The sequence below is a fragment of the Aotus nancymaae genome, unplaced genomic scaffold (genome assembly GCF_030222135.1).
Source record: "Aotus nancymaae isolate 86718 unplaced genomic scaffold, 86718_ANA_hifiasm-v0.15.2.pri h1tg000036l, whole genome shotgun sequence".
In the NCBI taxonomy this organism is placed as follows: domain Eukaryota; kingdom Metazoa; phylum Chordata; class Mammalia; order Primates; family Aotidae; genus Aotus; species Aotus nancymaae.
Window position 1 is genome coordinate 22,904,734 of NW_026988450.1, and position 22,947 is coordinate 22,927,680.

The 22,947-nt window shown below is 40.5% G+C and overlaps 1 protein-coding gene across 1 annotated transcript in view; it reads left to right on the forward strand.

Moving 5' to 3' along the window:
* KCNB2 (potassium voltage-gated channel subfamily B member 2) overlaps positions 1-21,640 on the forward strand; it is a 400,644-nt gene extending 379,004 nt beyond the window's left edge. The window contains exon 3 of the mRNA XM_012463771.2: positions 17,515-21,640. Within this exon, the coding sequence (XP_012319194.1) occupies positions 17,515-19,671 (2,157 nt within the window). The 3' untranslated portion in view covers positions 19,672-21,640. The remainder of the gene's footprint in view (positions 1-17,514) is intronic.
* Positions 21,641-22,947: the final 1,307 nt, after the last annotated feature.

The following is a 22,947-nucleotide window of genomic DNA, read 5'->3' on the forward strand; positions in this document are numbered from 1 at the left end:
ATTAACAAGGATATTCAGGATTTGAACTCAGACCCGGAACAAGTAAACTTAATAAACATTTATAGAACTCTCCACTTCAAATACACAAAACATACATTACCACCTCACACCTATTCCAAAAGTGACTATATAATTGGAAGTAAATCACTCCTCAGTAATCGCATAGCATTTCATAGGTTTAAATGAAATATTGGTTGGCTGTTTGTTTGTTATCTTCTTCCCTTATTCCTTCCTGACTACATCATTAAGTATAATTATCAGTATAAAAGAGGTTTTCAATACCCATTACTAAATTGCATTCTAGCCTGGGCAAGAAAGCAATACTCCCATTCTCTCTCCCTCTTTCTTTTCCTTTTTCCTCCTCCCCATTCTCTTTCTTTCTCTTCCTTTTTCCTCCTCCCCATTCTCTCTCTCTCTCAAAAAAAAAAAAAAAAAGAAAAGAAAAGAAGTGATATCACTAAGTCTAAAACTAGCTTGGATGTTTGCCAAAGATGAGAGGAGCATTTGAAGCCTGTTAATGACTTGGACATGGTCCCTGCCTTCAAATAGCTCAAAGTCAAGTAAATGAGACAAGTTGGTGAACAATTAGCAGGACTACATTCAGACCTTTATCTTTATTCTACCTTAAAAAAAAAAAAAAAAATGAATGTGTTCCCTTCTTTCCCTTTGCTACCGCCACTGCAGTAAAAATTTACTGTCTTGTCTTCAGCTGCACCCTGCCTCCCACATCAGTGCTATGCATTGCAGTCAGTAATCTTTCTAAAATGCAAATCTGAGCATACCTGTGCCTTGCTTGAATTCCTTGAATGGCTTTTACTGCTTACAGCAGGGTCTTTAGGCTTTGGCAAGCATCAGAATCACCTGGAGAACTTGTTAAAACACAGATTGCTGGGACTTTCCCTGGAGTTTCTCATCCAGGAGGCATGGAGTGGGGCTAAAGAATTAGCCTTTCCAGCAAGTTACCACATAATGCCAGTGCTGCTGGACTGATGCTGTTGTTCTGATAACCACACCTTGAGGAAAATTGGTCTATAGAAGGAAGCCCATCAAACTTCATCACTGCATCAAATGCCCTTCAGAATTTGTCCATCGCCCAACTCCCTAGAAATGTCTCACCCCTACTTTTTTCTTTATTTTTTTTTCTTTCTTTTTAGATGAAGTCTTTCTGTGTTGCTCTGGCTGGAGTGCAGTGGTGGGATCTCGGCTCACTGCCACCTCCACCTCCTGGGTTCAAGCGATTCTCCTGCCTCATTGGCATTACAGGTGCATGCCACAATGCCTGGCTAATTTTTATATTTTTAGTAGAGATGGGGTTTCACTATGTTGGTGAGGCTTGTCTTGAACTCCTGACCACAGATGACCCACCCGCCTTAGCCTCCCAAAGTGCTGGGATTACAGGCGTGAGCCACCCCACCAGCCCCCGACTCTTTTCTGTGCCTCCACCTGCATTCAACCACACCACACTACTCAATTCTGTGAAAGCAAGGCTCTTGCAATTGATTGTGAAAGTTTTGCACTGCACAAAAGATGGAGGCATCATTCACATTATAATCTTTTGATGGGCTCCCTCTGGAATTGACCAGTTTACAGCCTATACCCTATATGCAGCAGTCCTGAAATAAGCACAACCCCCTACGTGCCATGCCTCTTTATGGATGCGCCCAGCGACGCAAAAGTACTTGAAAATTTCTGAGCAAACCATCATCTTTTGGGATTCAAAGCCTTTGCCCACCATTTTCGTCAGTCTGTAATGCCTTTTATCCTTTTTCTGTGTAGAAACCTCCATGCATCTTTTAAGGCCTCCCTCTCAAAAAAGATTTATGATTAGCATTATCCTGAGATCAAAGAAAACACTTTTCTAACAGGAAAGGGAAGAATGTTATAGAATCTGGATAGAGCCATAAATACTCTGGTGTAAAATTTCAAAACACTCCAAGTATTCAAAATGTGTTTTTTCTCCCTCGGCTTTTCATGAATTATGTTTTCAATGAGCTAGAAAACTGATAAGGAGAAAAGTGAGGAAACTTCTTTCCACTTTCTTTCTTTTATTTTTCTTTTTTTAGACAGAGTCTTGCTCTGTCACCCAGGCTGGAGTACTGTGGTGCAATCTTGGCTCACTGCAATCTCCGCCTCCTGGGTTCATGCTTCAGCCTCCCAAGTAGCTGGGACTACAGGCACGTGCCACCACAACTGACTAATTTTTTTTTTTTTTTTTTTTTTTTTGGTAGAGACAAGGTTTCACCACATTGGCCAGGCTGGTTTCGAACTCCTCACCTCAAGTGATCCACCTGCTTCACCTCCCAAAGTGCTGAGGTTACAGGCATGAGCCACCTCTACTTTCTTATATTGTTCTAGATCTCCACATATCTAAGATATTGTATGTATGTGTATGTGGTAGTTCAACAAATTATGCTTGTGAATATCCATTTGTGAAATGGAATATACAGCATTCTTAAGTTTATATTTTTATGACCTTTTTATTACTTTCCTGTGGGCTTAAATTTCAATTACATGGATCAGTGTTTATATATATATATATATATAAAACATATATACATACACATACATAATCATGTGCCACATGAGACAGTGATACATATATGCCATCATGTGCTGCATAACAATGTATCCCTCAGTGACAGACTACATATATGAGTGATCCCATAAAAGATTACAAGACCGTATTTTTACTGTACCTTTTGTATGTTTAGATATTTTTAGATACACAAATACTTACCATTGTGTTACGATGTCTACAGTATTCAGCACAGCAACACGCCATACAGTGTGTAGCCTAGGAACAATAGGCTAAACCATATAGCCTAGGTGAGTAGTAGGCACTGCCATCTAGGTTTGTGTAAGTGCATTCTATGACGTTCGCACAACAAAATCATAATGATGCATTTCTGAGAACATATCCTTATTGTTAAGTGACACATGACTGTATGTATATATAAACAAATATAGAAAATATGGTGTGTATATGTGTATATATGTATATTTTTAACGGATAGCCTACATTATTAATTCTCAGTGGCCTAACCTGTTATTGCATGATCCTGAATCTCCCCAGATCTATCACTTAATTAACTGTGGATTAACTGAAGACTCCAAATTATACTCAGCAAAATATATATATATATTATAGGATATGGAATGAATACAGCACTTTTATTTAAGAAAATTTGTTTTGTGATGTGAAGCCCAAGGCCTATATATATAGTCAAAAGCAGGCTTTCCAAAGAATAAGGTTTAAAAAAAAAAGGCCATTTGCCCAACATCATGGAAAAAAAAAGAAAGATTACTAAAAAGTATAAAGTTTAAAACTAGGGAAAGATAATGTTGTTGATCTTGTAAAGCTATTCTGTTATCTCAAAATAGGCTACTTGTAATATGAATTCCAATTGTTAAAAAAAAATTCTATAGCTAGTTAAAGCTTTTAGGCTGACTTTGGGCAACATGGAAGCAATCAAAAATGACAAGAGGTCTGTCTTACTCTTCTTGGATGATTAGGAAACATTTGGTTTCTTCAGAGTGGATTTTCATTTTCTCCAGTTCTGTGGACTTCTCCCTTTCTCTTTCTTTCTGTCTTTTTTTGAAGGTGGCGGGCGGGGGGGTCAGGGGTATTATTCATTGATTCAAATTGGATTTGCAAAGTGCCTGTTTTGTGTTAGGCACTGCAAGAAATTACATAGAAAGTTAGTAGTCATTACTTACCATAAATCTTTTTTTTTTGAGATGGAGTCTCACTCTGTCGCCAGGCTAGAGTACAGTGGCACAATCTTCGCTCTCTGCAACCTCCACCTCCTGGATTCAAGCTATTCCCCTGCCTCAGCCTCCTGAGTAGCTAGGACTACAGGTGGCTAATTTTTTATATTTTAGTGGAGATGGGGTTTCATCACGTTGGCCAGGATGGTCTCGATCTCCTGACCTCTGCCCACCTTGGCCTCCCAAAGTGCTGGGATTACAGGCATGAGCCACTGCACCCAGCCACCTACCATAATTCTAAAACCTTAGTTGAGGAAACTGTCATTTCATATGAAATTGTCAAATGTTTATTAAAGAAGGTGGTAAGGTTTGATGGGTGTAGCAGAACCTGATTAAAATTCTGGCTAGCTTAAGCTAAAAGTACGGAGGGGAAGAGACAGCTTTCTGGAAGGTACTACTCAAAGGCAGAAACCGACGCTCCCCATAATGCAAGTTTACTGTTCCTCCTCCCGGAGCACTACCATTAATTTGACTCCATTACAAGCTCCTAATCTCCCAGTCTCTCCGTTCAAACTTCCATTTTTCCAGAAGCAAGAAAATCTGATTGGGTGATCCTGGAGCAGGGATTGGCCCCTGGATCAGCATGCCAAGGAGATGAGGTTGCCAGATCAAATATAGGACACCTAGTTAAATTTGAATTTCAGATAAGCAACAATTTTTTTTAATGTAAGTATATCCCATACAAAAATTTTATTTAAATATTACTGGGCATAGAGTTTTATTTCCTAAACTTGGCAACCCTGTACAGAGGCAGCTCTCTGAGTGCAGGCAAGGCTGCAAAAGGAGACCTGCTGACTTAAAGTAAATGCAAAAAGTATCCATTGCACTTTAGTGTATTTGATGAATACAGGGAATAAATGCTACAAGCATCCAGAGGAATGCTTCCCTCAACTTCCCTGAGTTTACTTCAGCTCAGCTAAGTGGAAAAGGAGGTATCTTAGGAGATTAGCAGCTATTAAGAAAAGTCCAACTTAGGAAATTCTTGATTCATTTTCACCAAGGAACTGAGAACCTGCTGTTCCTATGTCTCTCCTAAGGATGTCATGCTCATAAATAGGCTCTCTGTAGGATATTGAAAGAACCATCATCCAGGCTTTGGGGGTCCCAGAAAGAACTGGGAACTGAGTTCTTCTTATGCCTCAACAGGAATTGATATATGATTTGGGAAGTTCTCAAATAAATATAATAATAAACATTTTAGCACTTTATACTTTAAAAAGTACTATAATACACTTTGTTTTATTTGTCCTCAAAACAGTGCTATATAGGTAAGCAAAACATGGGTTTATTTTCCACACTTTCTATAGGGAATACTGAATCCCAGAAAAGCTTAGTGTGGTATCCAGAGTCATAAAGCTAACAAGGTATGTCATAACCAGGATTCAAACTCAGGCCATTTTACTCCATCCATATTACGACCATCCCTCCCCACTAAGTTCTTTAGTGGTGATTTCTGGGATTTTGGTGCACCCATAACCTGAGCAGGGTACACTATACTCAATGTATAGTATTTTATCCCTCACCCTCTTCCCACCCTCCCCGAAGTCACCATAGTCCATTATCTAATTCTTATGCCTTTTGATCCTCAGAGATTAGCTCTCATTTATAAGTGAGAACATACCATATTTGGTTTTCCATTCCTGAGTTACCTCACTTGGAATAATGGTCTCCAGTTCCATCCAATAGCAGTTGCTGAAAATTCCATATTTCATTCATTTCATGGCTGAGTAGTATTCCATGATACGTATATATACCAGATTTTCTCTTTCTTTTTCTTTTCTTTTCATTGCATTTTGGTTTTGGGGTACATGTGAAGAACATGCAAGATTGTTGCATAGGTACACACATGGCAGTGTGATTTGCTGCCTTCCTCCCCATCACCTATATCTGGCATTTCTCCCCATGCTATCTCTCCCCAACTCCCCCCGCTCTGCTGTCCCTCTGCTATTTTCCCCCAACAGACCCCACTGTGTGATGCTCCCCTCCCTGTGTCCATGTGTTCTCGTTGTTCAACACCCACCTATGAGAGAACATGCGGTGTTTGTGTTCTTGTGTCAGTTTGCTGAGAATGATGGTTTCCAGATTCATCCATGTCCCTACAAAGGACACGAACTCATCATTTTTATGGCTGCATAGTATTCCATGGTGTATATGTGCCGCATTTTACCTGTCTAGTCTATCATCAGTGGGCATTTGGGTTGCAAACAGTGCTGTAATGAACATTCATGTGCATGTGTCCTTATAGTAGAAAGATTTATAATCCTTTGGATATATGCCCAGTAATGGGATTGCTGGGTCAAATGAATTTCTATTTCTAGGTCCTTGAGGAATCGCCACACTGTCTTCCACAATGGTTGAACTAATTTACACTCCCACCAACAATGTAAAAGTGTTCCTATTTCTCCACATCCTCTCCAGCATCTATTGTCTCCAGATTTTTTACTGATTGCCATTCTAACTGGCGTGAGATGGTATCTCAATGTAGTTTTGATTTGCATTTCTCTAATGACCAGTGATGATGAGCATTTTTTCGTTTGTTGGCCTCATGTATGTCTTCTTTTGTAAAGTGTCTGTTCATATCCTTCGCCCACTTTAGAATGGGCTTGTTTGTTTTTTTCTTGTAAATCTGTTTTAGTTCTTTGTAGATTCTGGATATCAGCCCTTTGTCAGATGGGTAGATTGCAAAAATTTTTTTCCATTCTGTTGGTTGCCGATTCACTCTAATGACTGTTTCTTTTGCTGTGCAGAAGCTATGGAGTTTGATTAGGTCCCATTTGTCTATTTTGGCTTTTGTAGCCAATGCTTTTGGTGTTTTGGTCATGATCTGGAGTTAATTTTAGTGTAAGGTGTCAGGAAGCGGTCCAGTTTCTGCTTTCTGCACATGGCTAGCCAGTTTTCCCAACACCATTTATTAAACAAGGACTCCTTTCCCCATTGCTTGTTTTTGTCAGGTTTGTCAAAGATCAGATGGTTGTAGATGTGTGGTGTTGCCTCCGAGGCCTCTGTTCTATTCCATTGGTCTATATCTCTGTTTTGGTACCAGTACCATGCTGTTTTGATTACTGTAGCCTTGTAGTATAGTTTGAAGTCTGGTAGTGTGATGCCTCCAGCTTTGTTCTTTTTGCTTAGAATTGACTTGGCTGTGTGGGCTCTCTTTTGGTTCCATATGAAGTTTAAGGTGGTTTTTTCCAGTTCGGTAAAGAAGGTCATTGGTAGCTTGATGGGATAGGGTTAAATCTGTAAATTACTTTGGGCAGTATGGCCATTTTCATGATATTGATTCTTCCTAACCATGAACATGGAATGTTTCTCCATATGTTTGTGTCTTCTCTTATTTCGTTGAGCAGTGGTTTGTAGTTCTCCTTGAAGAGGTCCTTTATGTTCCTTGTTAGTTGTATTCCTAGGTATTTTATTCTCTTTGTAGCAATTGTGAATGGCAGCTGGTTCTTGATTTGGCTCTCTTTAAGTCTGTTATTGGTGTATAGGAATGCTTGTGATTTTTGCACATCGATTTTGTATCCTGAGACTTTGCTGAAGTTGCTTATCAGTTTCAGGAGATTTTGGGCTGAGACGATGGGGTCTTCTAGATATACAATCATGTTGTCTGCAAATAGAGACAATTTGACTTCCTCCTCTCCTAATTGAATACCCTTTATTTCTTTTTCTTGTCTGATTGCTCTGGCTAGAACTTCCAGTACTATATTGAATAGGAGTGGTGAGAGAGGGCATCCTTGTCTAGTGCCAGATTTCAAAGGGAATGCTTCCAGTTTTTGCCTATTCAGTATGATATTGGCTGTTGGTTTGTCGTAAATAGCTTTTATTATTTTGAGATACGTTCCATCAACACCTAGTTTATTGAGGGTTTTTAGCATAAAGGGCTGTTGAATTTTGTTGAAGGCCTTTTCTGTGTCAATTGAGATAATCATGCAGTTTTTGTCTTTGGTTCTGTTTATGTGGTGAATTACATTTATAGACTTGTGTATGTTGAACCAGCCTTGCATCCCCGGGATGAAGCCTACTTGATCATGATGGATAAGATTTTTGATGTACTTTTGCAATCGGTTTGCCAGTATTTTATTGAAGATTATTGCATCTATGTTCATCATGGATATTGGCCTGAAGTTTTCTTTTCTTGCTGTGTCTCTGCCGGGTTTTGGTATCAGGATGATGTTGGTCTCATAAAATGATTTGGGAAAGATTCCCTCTTTTTGGATTGTTTGGAATAGTTTCAGAAGGAATGGTACTAGTTCCTCTTCGTATGTCTGGTAGAATTCAGCTGTGAACCCACCTGGACCTGGGCTTTTATTGGGTGGTAGGCTCTGAATTGCTGCCTCAACTTTGGACCTTGTTATTGGTCTATTCAGGGTTTCAACTTCTTCCTGGTTTAGGCTTGGGAGGATGCAAGTGTCCAGGAATTTATCCATTTCTTCCAGGTTTACTAGTTTACGTGTATAGAGTTGTTTGTAATAATTTCTGATGGTTTGTATTTCTGTGGAATCTGTGGTGATATCCCCTTTATCGTTTTTTATTGCATCTATTTGGTTATTCTCTCTTTTCTTTTTTATTAATCTGGCTAGAGGTCTGTCTATTTTGTTGATCTTTTCAAAAAATTAGCTCCTGGATTTATTGATTTTTTGAAGGGCTTTTTGTGTCTCTATCTCCTTCAGTTCTGCTCTGATCTTAGTTATTTCTTGTCTTATACTAGGTTTTGAGTTTTTTTGATCTTGCTCCTCTGGCTCATTCAATTTTGACAATAGGGTGCCAATTTTAGATCTTTCCTTGCTTCTCATGTGGGCATTTATTGCTATATATTTTCCTCTAGATACTGCTTTAAATGTATCCCAGAGATTCTGGTACGTTGTGACTTCATTCTTATTGGTTTCGAAGAACACCTTTATTTCTGCTTTCATTTCATTGTTTATCCAGTCAACATTCAAGAGCCAGTTATTCAATTTCCATGAAGCTGTGCAGTTCTCACAGTTTCTGAATTTTGAGTTCTAACTTGATTGCACTGTGGTCTAAGAGACTGTTTGTTATGATTTGCATTCTTTTGCATTTGCTGAGGAGTGATTTACTTCCAATTATGTGGTCAATTTTAGAGTAGGTGTGATGTGGTGCTGAGAAGAATGTATATTCTGTGGATTTGGGGTGGAGAGTTCTGTAAATGTCTATTAGCTTTGCTTGGTCCAGGTCTGAGTTCAAATCCTGGATATCCTTGTTAATTTTCTGTCTGGTTGATCTGTCTAATATTGACAATGGGGTGTTAAAGTCTCCCACTATTATTGTGTGGGAGTCTAAATCTCTTTGTAAGTCATTAAGAACTTGCCTTATGTATCTGGGTGCTCCTGTATTGGGTGCGTGTATATTTAGGATCATTAGCTCTTCTTGTTGCATTGATCCTTTTACCATTATGTAATGTCCTTCTTTGTCTCTTTTGATCTTTGTTGGTTTAAAGTCTATTTTACCAGAGATGAGAATTGCAACTCCTACTTTTTTTTTTGCTCTCCATTTGCTTAGTAAATCTTCCTCCATCCCTTTATTTTGAGCCTTTGTGTATCCTTGCATGGGAGATGGGTTTCCTGGATACAGCACACCGATGGGTTTTGGCTTTTTATCCAATTTGCCAGTCTATTTCTTTTGATTGGGGCATTTAGTCCATTTACATTTAGGGTTAATATTGTTATGTGTGAATTTGACCCTGCCATTTTGATGCTAGCTGGCTGTTTTGCCTGTTAGTAGATGCAGTTTCTTCATTGTGTCAATGCTCTTTACCATTTGGTATGTTTTTGGAGTGGCTGGTACTGGTTGTTCCTTTCTATGTTTAGTGCCTCTTTCAGGAGCTCTTGTAAAGCAGGCCTGATGGTGATGAAATCTCTGAGTACTTGTTTGTTTGTCAGGGATTTTATTTTTCCTTCACTTATGAAGCTTAGTTTAGCTGGATATGAAATTCTGGGTTGAAAGTTCTTTTCTTTAAGGATGTTGAATATCGGCCCCCACTCTCTTCTGGCTTGTAGGGTTTCTGCTGAGAGATCTGCTGTGAGTCTGATGGGCTTCCCTTTGTGGGTAACCTGACCTTTCTCTCTGGCTGCCCTTAGCATTTTCTCCTTCATTTCAACCCTGGTGAATCTGATGATTATGTGCCTTGAGGTTGCACTTCTTGAGGAATATCTTTGTGGTGTTCTCTGTATTTCCTAGACTTGAATATTGGCCTGCCTTGCTAGGTTGGGGAAGTTTTCCTGGATAATATCCTGAAGAGTATTTTCCACCTTGGATTCATTCTCTCCATCACATTCAGGTACACCTATAAAACATAGATTAGGTCTTTTCACATAGTCCCATATTTCTTGGAGACTTTGTTCATTCCCTTTTACCCTTTTTTCTCTAATCATGCCTTCTCATTTTATTTCATTGAGTTGATCTTCAACCTCTGATATCCTTTCTTCTGCTTGGTCAGTTCGGCTGTTGAAACTTGTGTATGCTTCATGAAGTTCTCATGTTGTGTTTTTCAGCTCCATCAATTCACTTATATTCCTCTCTAAGCTGTTTATTCTCATTAGCATTTCATCAAAGCTTTTTTCAAGGTTCTTAGTTTCTTTGCATTGGGTTAGAACATGTTCTTTTAGCTCAGAGAAGTTTCTTATTACCCACCTTCTGAAGCCTGTTTCTGTCAATTCATCACACTCATTCTCCATCCAGCCTTGTTCCCTTGCTGGTGAGGAGTTGTGATCCCTTGGAGGAGGAAAGGCATTCTGGTTTTGGGTGTTTTCATCCTTTTCATACTGGTTTCTTCCCATCTTTGTGGATTTATCCACCTGTCATCTTTGTAGTTGTTGACTTTCAGATTGGGTCTCTGAGTGGATGTCCAGTTTGTTAATGATGAAGTTATTTCTTTCTGTTTCTTAGTTTTCCTTCTAACAGTCAGGCCCCTCTGCTGTAGGACTGCTGAGGTCCACTCCAGGCCCTGCTTGCCTGGGGATCACCTGCAGTGGCTGCAGAACAGTAAGGGGTGCTGTCAGTTTCTTTTGCTATCTTTGTCCCAGAAGGATACCCATCAGATGTCAGTCTGAGTTCCCTTTATGAGGTGACTCTTTGGATATACGGGAGTCAGGGAGCTGCTTGAGGAGACAGTCTGTCCTTTATAGGAGCTCAGGTGCTGAGCTGTGAGCTCCGTTGTTCATTCAGAGCTGCTGGGCAGTTATGTTTAAGTCTGCTGCAGCAGAACTCATAAACTCCCTTTTTTTTCCCCAGGTGCTCTGTCCCAGGGAGTTAGGGCACTATTTATGAGTTTCTGTTGTGCTGTTGCCTTTTTACAGGGCTGCCCTGCCCAGCGAGGAGGCAGCCTAGTCACTGTCTGCCTGCAGAGGCTTTGCTGAGCTTCTGTGGGCTCCGCCCAGCTCCTGTGTGAACTTCCCTGCAGCCCTGTTTATACGCATATAGTTAGAACTGCCTCAGCAATGGTGGCCCATGTCTATAATGGCGGATTCTCTCTGTAATGACGGGCTGCCTCAGCAATGGCGGACTACCTCCGTAGTAGTGGACTGCCTCGGTAATGGCAGACGCCCCTCCCCAACAGAGCTGGACCCTCCTGGGTTCAGCTGTGCTTGCTGTGAAACTCTCAATCCAGAGCATTTCAGATTGCTTTTTTTTTTCTCTTGAGACAGAGTTTCACTCTTGTTACCCAGGCTGGAGTGCAATGGCGTGATCTCGGCTCACCGCAACCTCCACCTCCTGGGTTCAGGCAATTCTCCTGCCTCAGCCTCCTGAGTAGCTGGGATTACAGGCACATGCCACCATGCCCAGCTAATTTTTTGTATTTTTAGTAGAGATGGGGTTTCACCATGTTGACCAGGATGGTCTCGATCTCTTGACCTCGTGATCCACCCGTCTCGGCCTCCCAAAGTGCTGGGATTACAGGCAGTTTGCTGTTGCTTTGTGGGGGTGGGACCAGCCGAGACTGATCACTTGGCTCCCTGCCTCAGACCCCCCTTTTCTTTTTTTTAGTTGAACTGTCTCCCAGGTGTTCTAGTCGCTTGTTGAAAATGTGCCAGGATCTGTGTGATTTCCCTTGCAGCGACCCACTGCACTAGCTGAAACAGCCATGCTGATATTCGTGGTGCTTTTTTCCCCGGAATCTCCTGGCCTAGCTCCCTGTTTCAGTCCCCTTTTTTATCAGTTGAATGGGAGACTCTGTTACCCAGGAGCTCCAAACGCCAGCTAAAATGGCACCTGGAACCGTGTATTTTGTACAGAGAACTGCCGCACTGGGGCACTGGCCAAAACAGCCACGCCAGCCAAAACAGTCATGCTTGTGACCCGTGGGGCTCCTCTGCCTGGGAATCTCCTGGTCTGTGGGCAATAAAAATCCATCTGGAAATGCGGCGTCCACTCATCCTCCACGCTTTCACTGGGAGCTGCAATCCTAAGCTGCTCCTAATCGGCCGTCTTGGATCTGTCCAGTTTAACTCTTTAATAAACATTGGCAAACTAGGTATTTCAGTCCTAAGGAAAAAAAAGATTCAATTGTCTAGGTTTGTCATGCAAACCATTGCTTAGATGAATGTGTTCGAAAGTGTTAAAAATAAGCACTAAATAGTCCTGGAATTGTATTTAACTGGAAGATATACAGTTTAGCCAGCATTGAGAAGGAATAAAAAAACAACTAAAGGCCTTTTCAAAACACATCTCCAGCATTTCTTACACTTATCACATTATGCACTTGGCAGGATGCTTTCATGTGCATGATCCAGTTTGATCCTTAACAACCCTTTGAGGCAGCCGAGGCAAGTATGAGGCACCTCTTTTTGCAGATGAGAGAGCTGAAGCTCAGAGGGACCTGGCTTGTGCATGCAGCCAGCAGAGGTATAGCCATGTATTTGAATTGCTGGTCCTGTGCTTCTTTCCACCACAAAACATCTATTATCTTCTAAGGACTAAAATCAACAAGCTGGTTCAATTGAGGCAGGTCTCTGGCTGCTTTACTTTCTCCCATAAACAGAATTCAATCCAGCCAACATTAGTACCTACTAATGCGAGCACTCAGAGCTCTCTTCTGAACTCCCTGTGATCCTGAGAACGTCCGTGTCTAAGTGAAAAAATAACGTAATCACCCAAATGATTCAAGAGGGAAAAAATGTTGTATCCAGAAAGAATGTCTATTTTCAGTAACTAAATGCTTAGAACATACACAGCACAATATTTTTCAGTCTTCTCTTTTGAAGGTTTTACTCATTATATAACAAAATTTTACTTTGGACATTCGACTAAAATGACAGCATCAATTGTGACTTGTCCTGGGTTTGGTTGACAGACATGACCGGAATTAGTAAAATGTTTTAGTTTAGATAGATAATCACCTCTGCGTTAGAGGTTAAATGAACCTTGCAGATGACCTAACCCAAATTTCCAAAAGGAAATCAACCAACATCATGAAGTTAATTGCTTGGAATCTCCACTTCCCTGGCCATATACACACATAATTCTGTTTGTTAGAGCTGAAATAGTTCACTCCTGCCAGCTCTAGAGGTCAGTTGTTGGAGGTGAAAGGGATTAAAAACCTCAGGCAGGTCGGGCATGGTAACTCATGACTGTAATCCCACCACTTTAAGAAGCCAAAGCGGGTGGATCAATTTGAGGCCAGGCATTGGAGACCAGCCTGACCAACATAGTGTAACCCTGTCTCTACTAAAAATACAAAAATTAGCTGAGCATGGTGGCTTACACCTGTAGTCCCAGCTATTTGGGAGGCTGAGGCATGAGAATCACTTAAGCCTGAGAGGTGTAGGTTGCAGTGAGCCAAGATTGTGCCACTGCACTCCAGCCTGGGTGACAGAGCCAGACCCTGTCTCAAAACAAACAAAGGAACAAAAAACACCTGAGGCAGTGAGGTTCTAACTTTTGCATGGTTATGGTAAGTGAAGTAATACCCAAGTGTTCCCAGACCAAACCAAGGGTCAGGCTGCTTATTCTCATGGCCCAATAATAAAATGCAGATGAACTGGGAAAGGAGGGAGTTTATTTCTGTAACTGGGTACAGGGAGAAGGCCTGGAAATTATTCCCAGACCAACTCAAAATTACAAAGTTTTCCAGAGCTTATATACCTTCTAAACTATATGTCTACATGTAAGTGTGCATTCATCTAAAGACATAAGTGATTAACTTCTTCTAATCTATAACTAAGATCTGAGTCCTGAAGAGCTTCCTCTGGAGCCTCAGTAAATTTACTTAATCTAAATGGGTCCAGGTGCTGGGGTGATTATTCTTATCTTGTCTCCTGCTAAATCATGGAAGTTTGGAGAGCTCCTTCAGACCCCTGAAAAACTTATTTGTGGAGGCCTAGGGAGTTTCCTTAGCCCCCAATAAAACTTGCTTCATCCTAAATGCATCCCGTTAAGAATTCCTTCATTATTTTGTCATGCTTCAGGGCCCAAGAAAGGCCTGGGCAAAACTCTTGGACTTTTGTTACATTCCAGCCTTTGTATAAGGGCATTGGCTCTTTCAGGTTTTAATATTTAACCACTCTGTCAGCCCTGAAATAGCTGTTATGGAGGACTGCATTAGTGAGACCTGCCCTGCGACATAAGTGCCATAAGAGCTTGCTACATTAAATAGTCATGTTTTGAAGTGCATCCTCAAGCTTAACGCAAAATTTCACATTTATTATATTTATTGTGTTTTTAAAAAAACTCTACAATAAGACAAAAAAAAGCATTTCGCTTATTGTACCACATATCACCTCGGTATTTATTGAATAATTTGTCTAAAGTGCTGCCTTTCTGGGAGAACTCCAGCTTCACAAGATGTTTAGAATAAGTCCTTCCTCTACATTGAAGGCAAATGGTTTTTGACAAATTAAATTTCAACATGAGAGAGATAATAATGCACTTCAGTACCCATGGTTCTCTTTAAAATGAATGTGGAATGGCTAAGGGCTTGAATGATTAGTTTTTCCTTTAGTAATTATTTGTCTTCAAGAATGTGCCCTAAGTCCTGTTGTGCATATGCTAAATTTCCAAGTGTTAAAGTGGCCATATTTGTTAAGCTGTGGTCAACTAGACAATAGACTACAGCACGACTCTACCATGTTTTATCATCATTTCCCAAAATTAGCTGCAGAAGTAAAGTAACCTACAGTCTAGCTCTGATTGTGGAATCAAGGACTGAAGGCCCACCTTGGACTTTCCACTTTATTCTTTGCCAGAAGATTGGAAGACAATAGAATGGACTCATTTGCATATCTACTTCTCTCCTCTCTTTTTGAAGTGATAAACAAACATCAGTAAAATGCATTCAAAATGTACAAATGAATTGATTAGATATGGAAAATCTAGAGTATGGATTGTCAGTACAAGAAGAATGGCAGTAATCCCAATACTTAAAACGCCCAAAGATGTATTAGCAACAGCATGACCTCCCAGAAAACATCTTGGTTCCTTATGGTAAGAGCATAGCAATGGATGCGATATGACCAGTGATTTTTCGGGAATATTTTAGTGACAGAATATTGTGCATGTTACCCTGCCATTGGCCTCTGAGTGTAGGGATTCAAGGTGAGCATTCCCAACTTGCCTTTACAACCATCTGAATCTATTAGCCAGGGATTTATCTAAACCTTCTCAAGAGAGTTTCTAACTTTAGCCTTCACAGCCTCTTAGAGGAGTTAAAGAGAACTTTTGTTTTTCTATTGTGATTCACTGATCCACATTTTTAAAGGAAATTCTGAAGTACTCTCAAGTAAAAAGTATTTAACCTAGTTCTAAGAAAAAAGTATAAAACACTAATATTAAAAACTGCACTTCCATAAATTTTTATTTACCCTCTACAACACATTCTGAAATGCATTATACTATGGTTTCACTTTATAGCAATTTAAGGAGGAAAGATGGAAGCTAGAAGAAGAGAATAAAGAAAACAATGAAAGATGTAAAAGGGCCAGGAGCAGTGGCTCCCAGTACTTTGAGAGGCCAAGGCAGGTGGATCACTTGAGCTCAGGAGTAGAAGACAAGCCTGGGCAGCAGGGCAAAACCCCATCTCTGATGAAAATACAAAAAAATTAGCCAGGCATGGTGGTGCCTACCTGTAGTCCCAGCTACTTAGGTGGCTGAGATCAAGGCCTGAGGGAGAATTGCTTGAGCCTGGGAGGCAGAGGTTAGTGAGCCAGTGAGCCGAGATTACACCACCACACTGCAGCGGGGGTAACAGAGGAAGACCTCCCCCCACCCAAAAAAAAGACATAAAGGAGGCATAAGAGGAGAAAGGAGGAAATGAAGTGAAAGGAGAATAACTCAGAAGTGGAGAAATTTAGAGAGATGAAAAGAAGGAAATGCAGGGAAGAATAAGTCAGAAGTCCTGATGTAAACTAATTTTTAAACAATCTAATGTGTACTGAGCTGCATGGTGTCAAAGTGTCTAATCACCGCCCTTTGAAATATTTACTAGATGCTTAATCTCTAAATGAAACAGTCACTATCAGAATATTTTTCTCAGAGCTAAATATGATAACTGAAACCAGTGACACCTCCCAGGTCACTGGCAAAGGTCAGATGAAACCAAGCCAGACCTAAACTAAGTAAGAGAGGTTTCCTACTTCACCAAGAATTGAGTATACTAAATGCACACTTTAACTAAGCAAAGAAACATTTCCTTTGCATTACCCTCAACTCTTCATCCTTCTGCTTGCCCCATAAATCTAGAACACGAGGTTTTGGTGAGAAAATCCCCACTTGGGCTGTCTGTATCTTGTATGGCTTTACAGATATTCCACATACCTGTCCTTGGCCTTTATCCTTCCAGACTGCAGTCCTGGGTCATTTCATTTATTTAGTGATGTCTGTGTACCATGTAATTTTTATAAGCACCATGAAGTAGCTATGATTGTTTCCTTTATTCAACAGATCTGTACTTTGAGATGGAGAGGTTAAATAACTTGCCTAAGGTCACCCAATAAGTGGTAAAGCCAGGTCTCAGAGCTCAGACTGTCTGACTCTAAAACCCAGTCACTAGTCCTCTCCTTACTTCATTCTGAGCTCTTCCTCTTTCTTTCCCTGTCTGACATCATGCCACCTGGAATGTCAGCCCTTCACTGAAATCATTGGGGATGTTCTTCAAGCTCTTCTTTATGAAACCTTCCTGCACTGAATGAAGTTAGCATATAATCTTCCTTTTCCACATGATGATGGCCAGAAGTCCACACATCTGAGGACAAAGGCTATACTGACTTGGTTCTGATATCAGTGCCTGCCACGTGAATAGTATCTGTTAGAAGAAGCAGTGTTGTACTGAGTGCCATGTTCTCTCTCCAAGTGTTGGTCTGAGTTTATGTTTTTAATTGTAGACTGAAATTCCTAGAGATCAATTCTGTCTAGCTTATGTGGCATGTAAAACAATTCCCTTAAGGAAACACAAACCATGTGGTTAAGAGAGAAATTACAGATAACTAAGAGAGGAGAGATCATTACTCCCCCAAAAACTATTCCAGCCATATGTGGGCCCTCATCCAAATGGTGGATGCCCATATACTTGTTCCTAAGAACAATAAATGTGGAGGGGGGAATGGAATTTAAATTTACATTAGGCTTCTAAGTGAAGTATTTGTATTAGTTAGGGAATTTTAAGTGGCAAAATTACCTTCTTATAATTTTGGAAGTACTTGGAGCATTCCATATTAAGTTAAAGAATCCCCAACCCATCTGTCTCCTAGCTGCCTAAGCAACTAAGGATTTGCTGACTTGGACTTTTCTCTTTTCCAGATCCTGGCCATTGTGTCTATCCTGTTCATCGTGCTTTCCACCATTGCTTTGTCTCTCAACACGCTGCCAGAGCTGCAGGAAACAGACGAATTTGGACAACCTAATGATAATCGCCAATTAGCACATGTGGAGGCTGTGTGTATTGCGTGGTTTACCATGGAGTACCTGTTGCGATTCTTATCCTCACCAAACAAATGGAAGTTCTTTAAAGGTCCACTGAATGTCATTGATTTGCTGGCCATCTTGCCATACTATGTCACCATTTTTCTCACGGAGTCCAACAAGAGTGTGCTGCAGTTCCAAAATGTGAGGCGCGTGGTCCAGATCTTCCGAATCATGCGCATCCTCAGGATCCTGAAACTCGCCCGGCATTCAACAGGCCTGCAGTCTCTGGGTTTCACCCTTAGGCGGAGTTACAATGAACTGGGCTTGTTGATATTGTTTCTGGCCATGGGGATAATGATATTTTCCAGCCTGGTATTTTTTGCTGAGAAGGATGAAGATGCTACCAAGTTCACCAGTATCCCTGCATCATTTTGGTGGGCCACCATCACCATGACCACTGTTGGTTATGGTGACATTTACCCAAAAACATTACTAGGGAAAATTGTGGGAGGCCTGTGCTGTATTGCTGGTGTTCTGGTTATTGCCCTTCCTATCCCAATTATTGTGAACAATTTTTCTGAGTTTTACAAGGAGCAGAAACGCCAAGAGAAAGCAATTAAAAGGAGGGAGGCTCTTGAGCGGGCCAAAAGGAATGGAAGCATCGTTTCTATGAACTTAAAAGATGCCTTCGCTCGAAGTATGGAACTGATAGATGTGGCTGTCGAGAAGGCTGGAGAGTCCACCAATACGAAGGACTCCGTCGACGACAATCACCTGTCTCCAAGCCGGTGGAAGTGGGCCAGGAAGGCTCTGTCGGAAACAAGCTCCAACAAGTCTTTCGAGAATAAGTACCAGGAGGTTAGCCAAAAAGACTCCCACGAGCAGCTGAATAACATGTCTTCCTCCAGCCCACAGCATCTGAGTGCCCAGAAACTGGAGATGCTGTACAATGAAATCACCAAGACACAGCCTCATTCTCACCCAAACCCAGACTGCCAAGAAAAGCCTGAGAGGCCATCTGCTTATGAAGAAGAGATTGAAATGGAAGAAGTGGTGTGTCCGCAGGAGCAGCTGGCCGTGGCACAGACTGAGGTCATCGTGGACATGAAGAGCACCTCTAGCATTGACAGTTTTACCAGCTGTGCCACCGACTTCACGGAGACGGAGAAATCACCCCTGCCACCACCCTCCGCCTCTCATTTGCAGATGAAGTTCCCAACCGACTTCCCAGGGACAGAAGAGCACCAAAGAGCTAGGGGCCCCCCATTTCTAACTCTATCCAGAGAGAAAGGGCCTGCTGCCAGGGATGGCACGCTGGAGTATGCCCCAGTCGACATAACTGTGAACCTCGATGCCAGTGGCTCCCAGTGTGGGCCACACAGTCCTTTGCAGTCTGACAATGCCACCGACAGTCCTAAGAGCTCTCTAAAAGGCAGCAACCCACTAAAGTCCAGATCCCTCAAAGTGAACTTTAAGGAAAATAGAGGCAGTGCACCACAGACCCCACCCAGCACAGCCAGGCCACTGCCAGTCACGACAGCTGACTTTTCGCTCACCACCCCACAGCACATCAGTACCATCCTCTTAGAAGAAACCCCATCCCAAGGAGACAGACCCTTGCTGGTTGCTGAGGTCTCAGCACCTTGTCAGGGACCTTCCAAAGGGCTGTCCCCCAGGTTTCCCAAGCAGAAACTGTTCCCTTTCTCTTCAAGAGAGAGGAGGAGCTTCACTGAAATAGATACTGGTGAAGACGAAGACTTCTTAGAGCTCCCAGGGGCAAGGGAGGAGAAGCAGGTGGACTCCAGCCCAAATTGCTTTGCAGATAAGCCTAGCGATGGGAGAGACCCTTTAAGAGAAGAGGGCAGCATGGGCTCTTCCTCCCCACAGGACACAGGTCACAACTGTAGGCAAGACATTTACCATGCTGTGAGTGATATCAAAAAGGACAGTAGTCAAGAAGGGTGCAAGATGGAAAACCACTTGTTTGCCCCAGAAATTCATTCTAATCCAGGAGACACAGGTTATTGCCCCACACGTGAAACCAGCATGTGACTAGTTACAAAAGCAATAAAAAAAAAAAAAAATAAAAACTTGTTTCTTAAAAATGCAGTTAATAATGCCTGTGAACTAAAAAAATGGGAAGCCCTCCCCAGAGAAGTACATAAAATGTTATTTTTGCATGGCATGAACAGTTTAGCTTAAGTACTGTTTAAATAAAGAATCAAGACTGCATTTTGTAACAAACCAACAAAAATGACTGAAGAACAGTGAACAAATAAAAAGAGCTCTATTAGGAACCAGTATTCTGCAATGTCTGACATTTTTGATCCTTTCATTTCAAAGTGTAGGCTGATTTTCAAGTTTTAACTTTTATGTTACGATGAAGTTTAGAATTTTCACATGAAAGGATGAAATGTCATTGCATGCATTCATAATTATGAGGAATAAGGTACTGTGAGCTTGCAAAATGCATAAATTTATAAATATTGAGGCCTGGATGCGAAAGTGTCACGAACACATGGAAACAAGTTTCTGAAACACAGGTATTTCCTTCACAGCTACTGCCTGGAGGAGCTGTACAGACTTCCTGTTGCAAAATTGCAACCTCTCCTTAAACCGTCTTGCATATCGTGCTTTGAGTTATGAAGCTCTTATACGTATATTTGTTTAAAGGAATACAGTATTTTTTATTTACTTGTGATATAATTCATAGAGTATGTTTTACTTTTTTGCTTCTACTTAGTTGTGGCATTTGTGGTTTCATTTGTAAATCATAGACATGGGCAAGATTTAATGACCAGATATCAAAATATTTAAAATTTAAGCTTGAAATTTTACCAATAAGTTATATATCATGCCACAGCCTATTACAAAAATGTATTTTTTTAAAAACCTGAAATTATTTAAAAGGTTATATCACACAATTAAATGTTTTTATGGCAGTCTACATTTGGAAATTAGTTATTTTAAAAAATGTATTTTGGCCACCTAAAGATGACGTATTTTTCATTTGAATCCAATATAACATAACCTTTTCTAACTAAAGTTCTTAAAATAGAATGCAGATATGCCAAAATGGAAATTCCAAAAAGTGACTTGACAAACTAAAAGCAGAGTCATTTAAGTCAGATTTCCACCGCCACTCAGAGTTAGCTGGGAAATGAGTTACCATGAAAAGAGCCCTGGAGTGGTAATAGGTCACCCAATATTTCTCAACACAGGATGCAAGGTGGGGGAACACTGCAATGTTTGGGAGGATGTTGTTCTTTTTGCAGGATATGAATTACAGAACCCAGAGCACAGATGGCAGTCAGTCACACCCTCCTGTAATTACAGCAACTAGAAACACCCCTTTCCAGGAGGTGCTTGGGACTGCCTGTGTTCAAAGTGACTTTCAGCGTTTTTCACTGGGAACAGTGAAATCCAGAGAAGTGAAGGCACTGACCAGAGATTGCCTTATTGATGAAGTCTGTGCTAGAACCCAGGTCATCTTAATTCACTTTGCTTCATAAGAATCGAGGCTCTGGTCCAGATTTGCAACTACCAAATGTGTGATTCTAGGCAAGCCTGTACAACCTCTCTTGGTCTCAGTTTTGCCCCAGTAAAAATCAAAACAAAATTATTTCCAAGCTCCCATAAGACCTCAAATTAATGATTCCTTGGTCTCCCAGGAAGGTCCAGATTTTGCCTCAGCCTAATGCACTTTGTACGTGTGTGTGTGTGTGTGTGTGTGTGTGTGTGTGTGTGTAAAATTCAGGGAAATAGATGCTGGGCCAAATTTAAAGCACAATTTATTGTTGAAAGAAAAAAATTCTAAATTTATTTTTAAGAGGGAAAAATAGCCCAAATATTTAGACTCTTATTTAAGGCTTTAAAGAAAAACATTTCTTTATTACCAGAATCTGGTCATTATATCTCAGATAAGAAAACAAGTTTTGATCTTAGTTGAAACCCAAGCAGACCTATTGCTAAAAATAATTTTAAACATTCCTTTTTTCACTGTGCTTAGAATTTCTTAGTAGTTTTCATGTTTGTTTCAAAAAACCGTTAAGAATATATGGTCATTAATTGTTGATACTTACATTACTCATACTTATTTCAGTGTCTAAAGCTAAATATTGATCAGTTTTGTAAATAGAGTGTGAATTTTCTATCTATAGTTTTTCAAAGTCAAACAGGAATATCTGCTGTTAGATGATTAGCAAATAATTTATGAAAATCATTTTTTTTACATAGCCTCATAAAGCAATTATTTTCAAACATCTCTTATTGATGAATCTCAACTCTTTTTATTCATCTTTCTGTATAAGTGAACTTGTCTTAATGTGCTGAGAGTTGACTGATGCCACCTTTCCTGTGTCTGTTAGGCCTTCTGCTGAGAAAACTGCTCCAGAATGTTTAATATTGGAAAACTTGCCTAGCAAAGAATCCTAGACACTCCTCCCCAAAATATTTTTTCCCTTCATTCTAAGGTAATTTTTTAAGTTTTAAAGAGTTTTCTAGTACAACCCATGGAAAGCTTATCCTTCTATTTTTCTTAGTTCCTCTGACCCAAAAATCATCAGCTAGGAAAAAAAGAAAATGCTCCTCTAAAAGACATCTTGGACTTTGGTGTTTTACAAGGAGGCAGTGTGGGGACTGAAGGCTTCCAGGATGCACTTGTATAGCACCTCCCAAGACTTTTCCAAGAACTGCACCTAACGCAGAAAATAAACGTGTGCCTGGAATGATCTGGGAATGTCCCAAGCACAGAGTTTTTTCTAAGTCTTATGTTTTACATTAAAAGGTCATGTAAATGCTGCATTTTACTTCATAATTTTATATACTCCATATGTTTAAATATTTTTAAAATAATTTTTTATATTATTTACCAACTGGTAAAATGGATACTCTTATAACTTTAAATATGTCTTTTGTACCCCCTGGAAAAATAGATCCCCAGTTTGAGATATGCTGCATGAATGACAGGAACAGAGATTGGTTCCCTGAGGGCCACTGGAGGTTTCTGCTGCTTAGAGTGCTCACTCCTTGGGTTACAAGTGAGGATTATTTGAATGACCACAAAATAACTCAGTTCCACGTATGGCTAATTTGATTCTTCTGAGTCTCTTAACAACCAGCACAAATTGCCACAATATTGTTTGAGGTCAAAGATAGAGTCCAATCCTACGAGGATAGAAATGGGTGCATCAATGTGTGTCCTGAGTCAGACCACACATACACACATATGCTAAGTTGGTCCCTGAAATTGACTTGATTTGTCTCTAAACATTTTTACTAGAAATTTCTCAACTGTGACACAAACCAACTGCTTTGAAGCAAGCATTT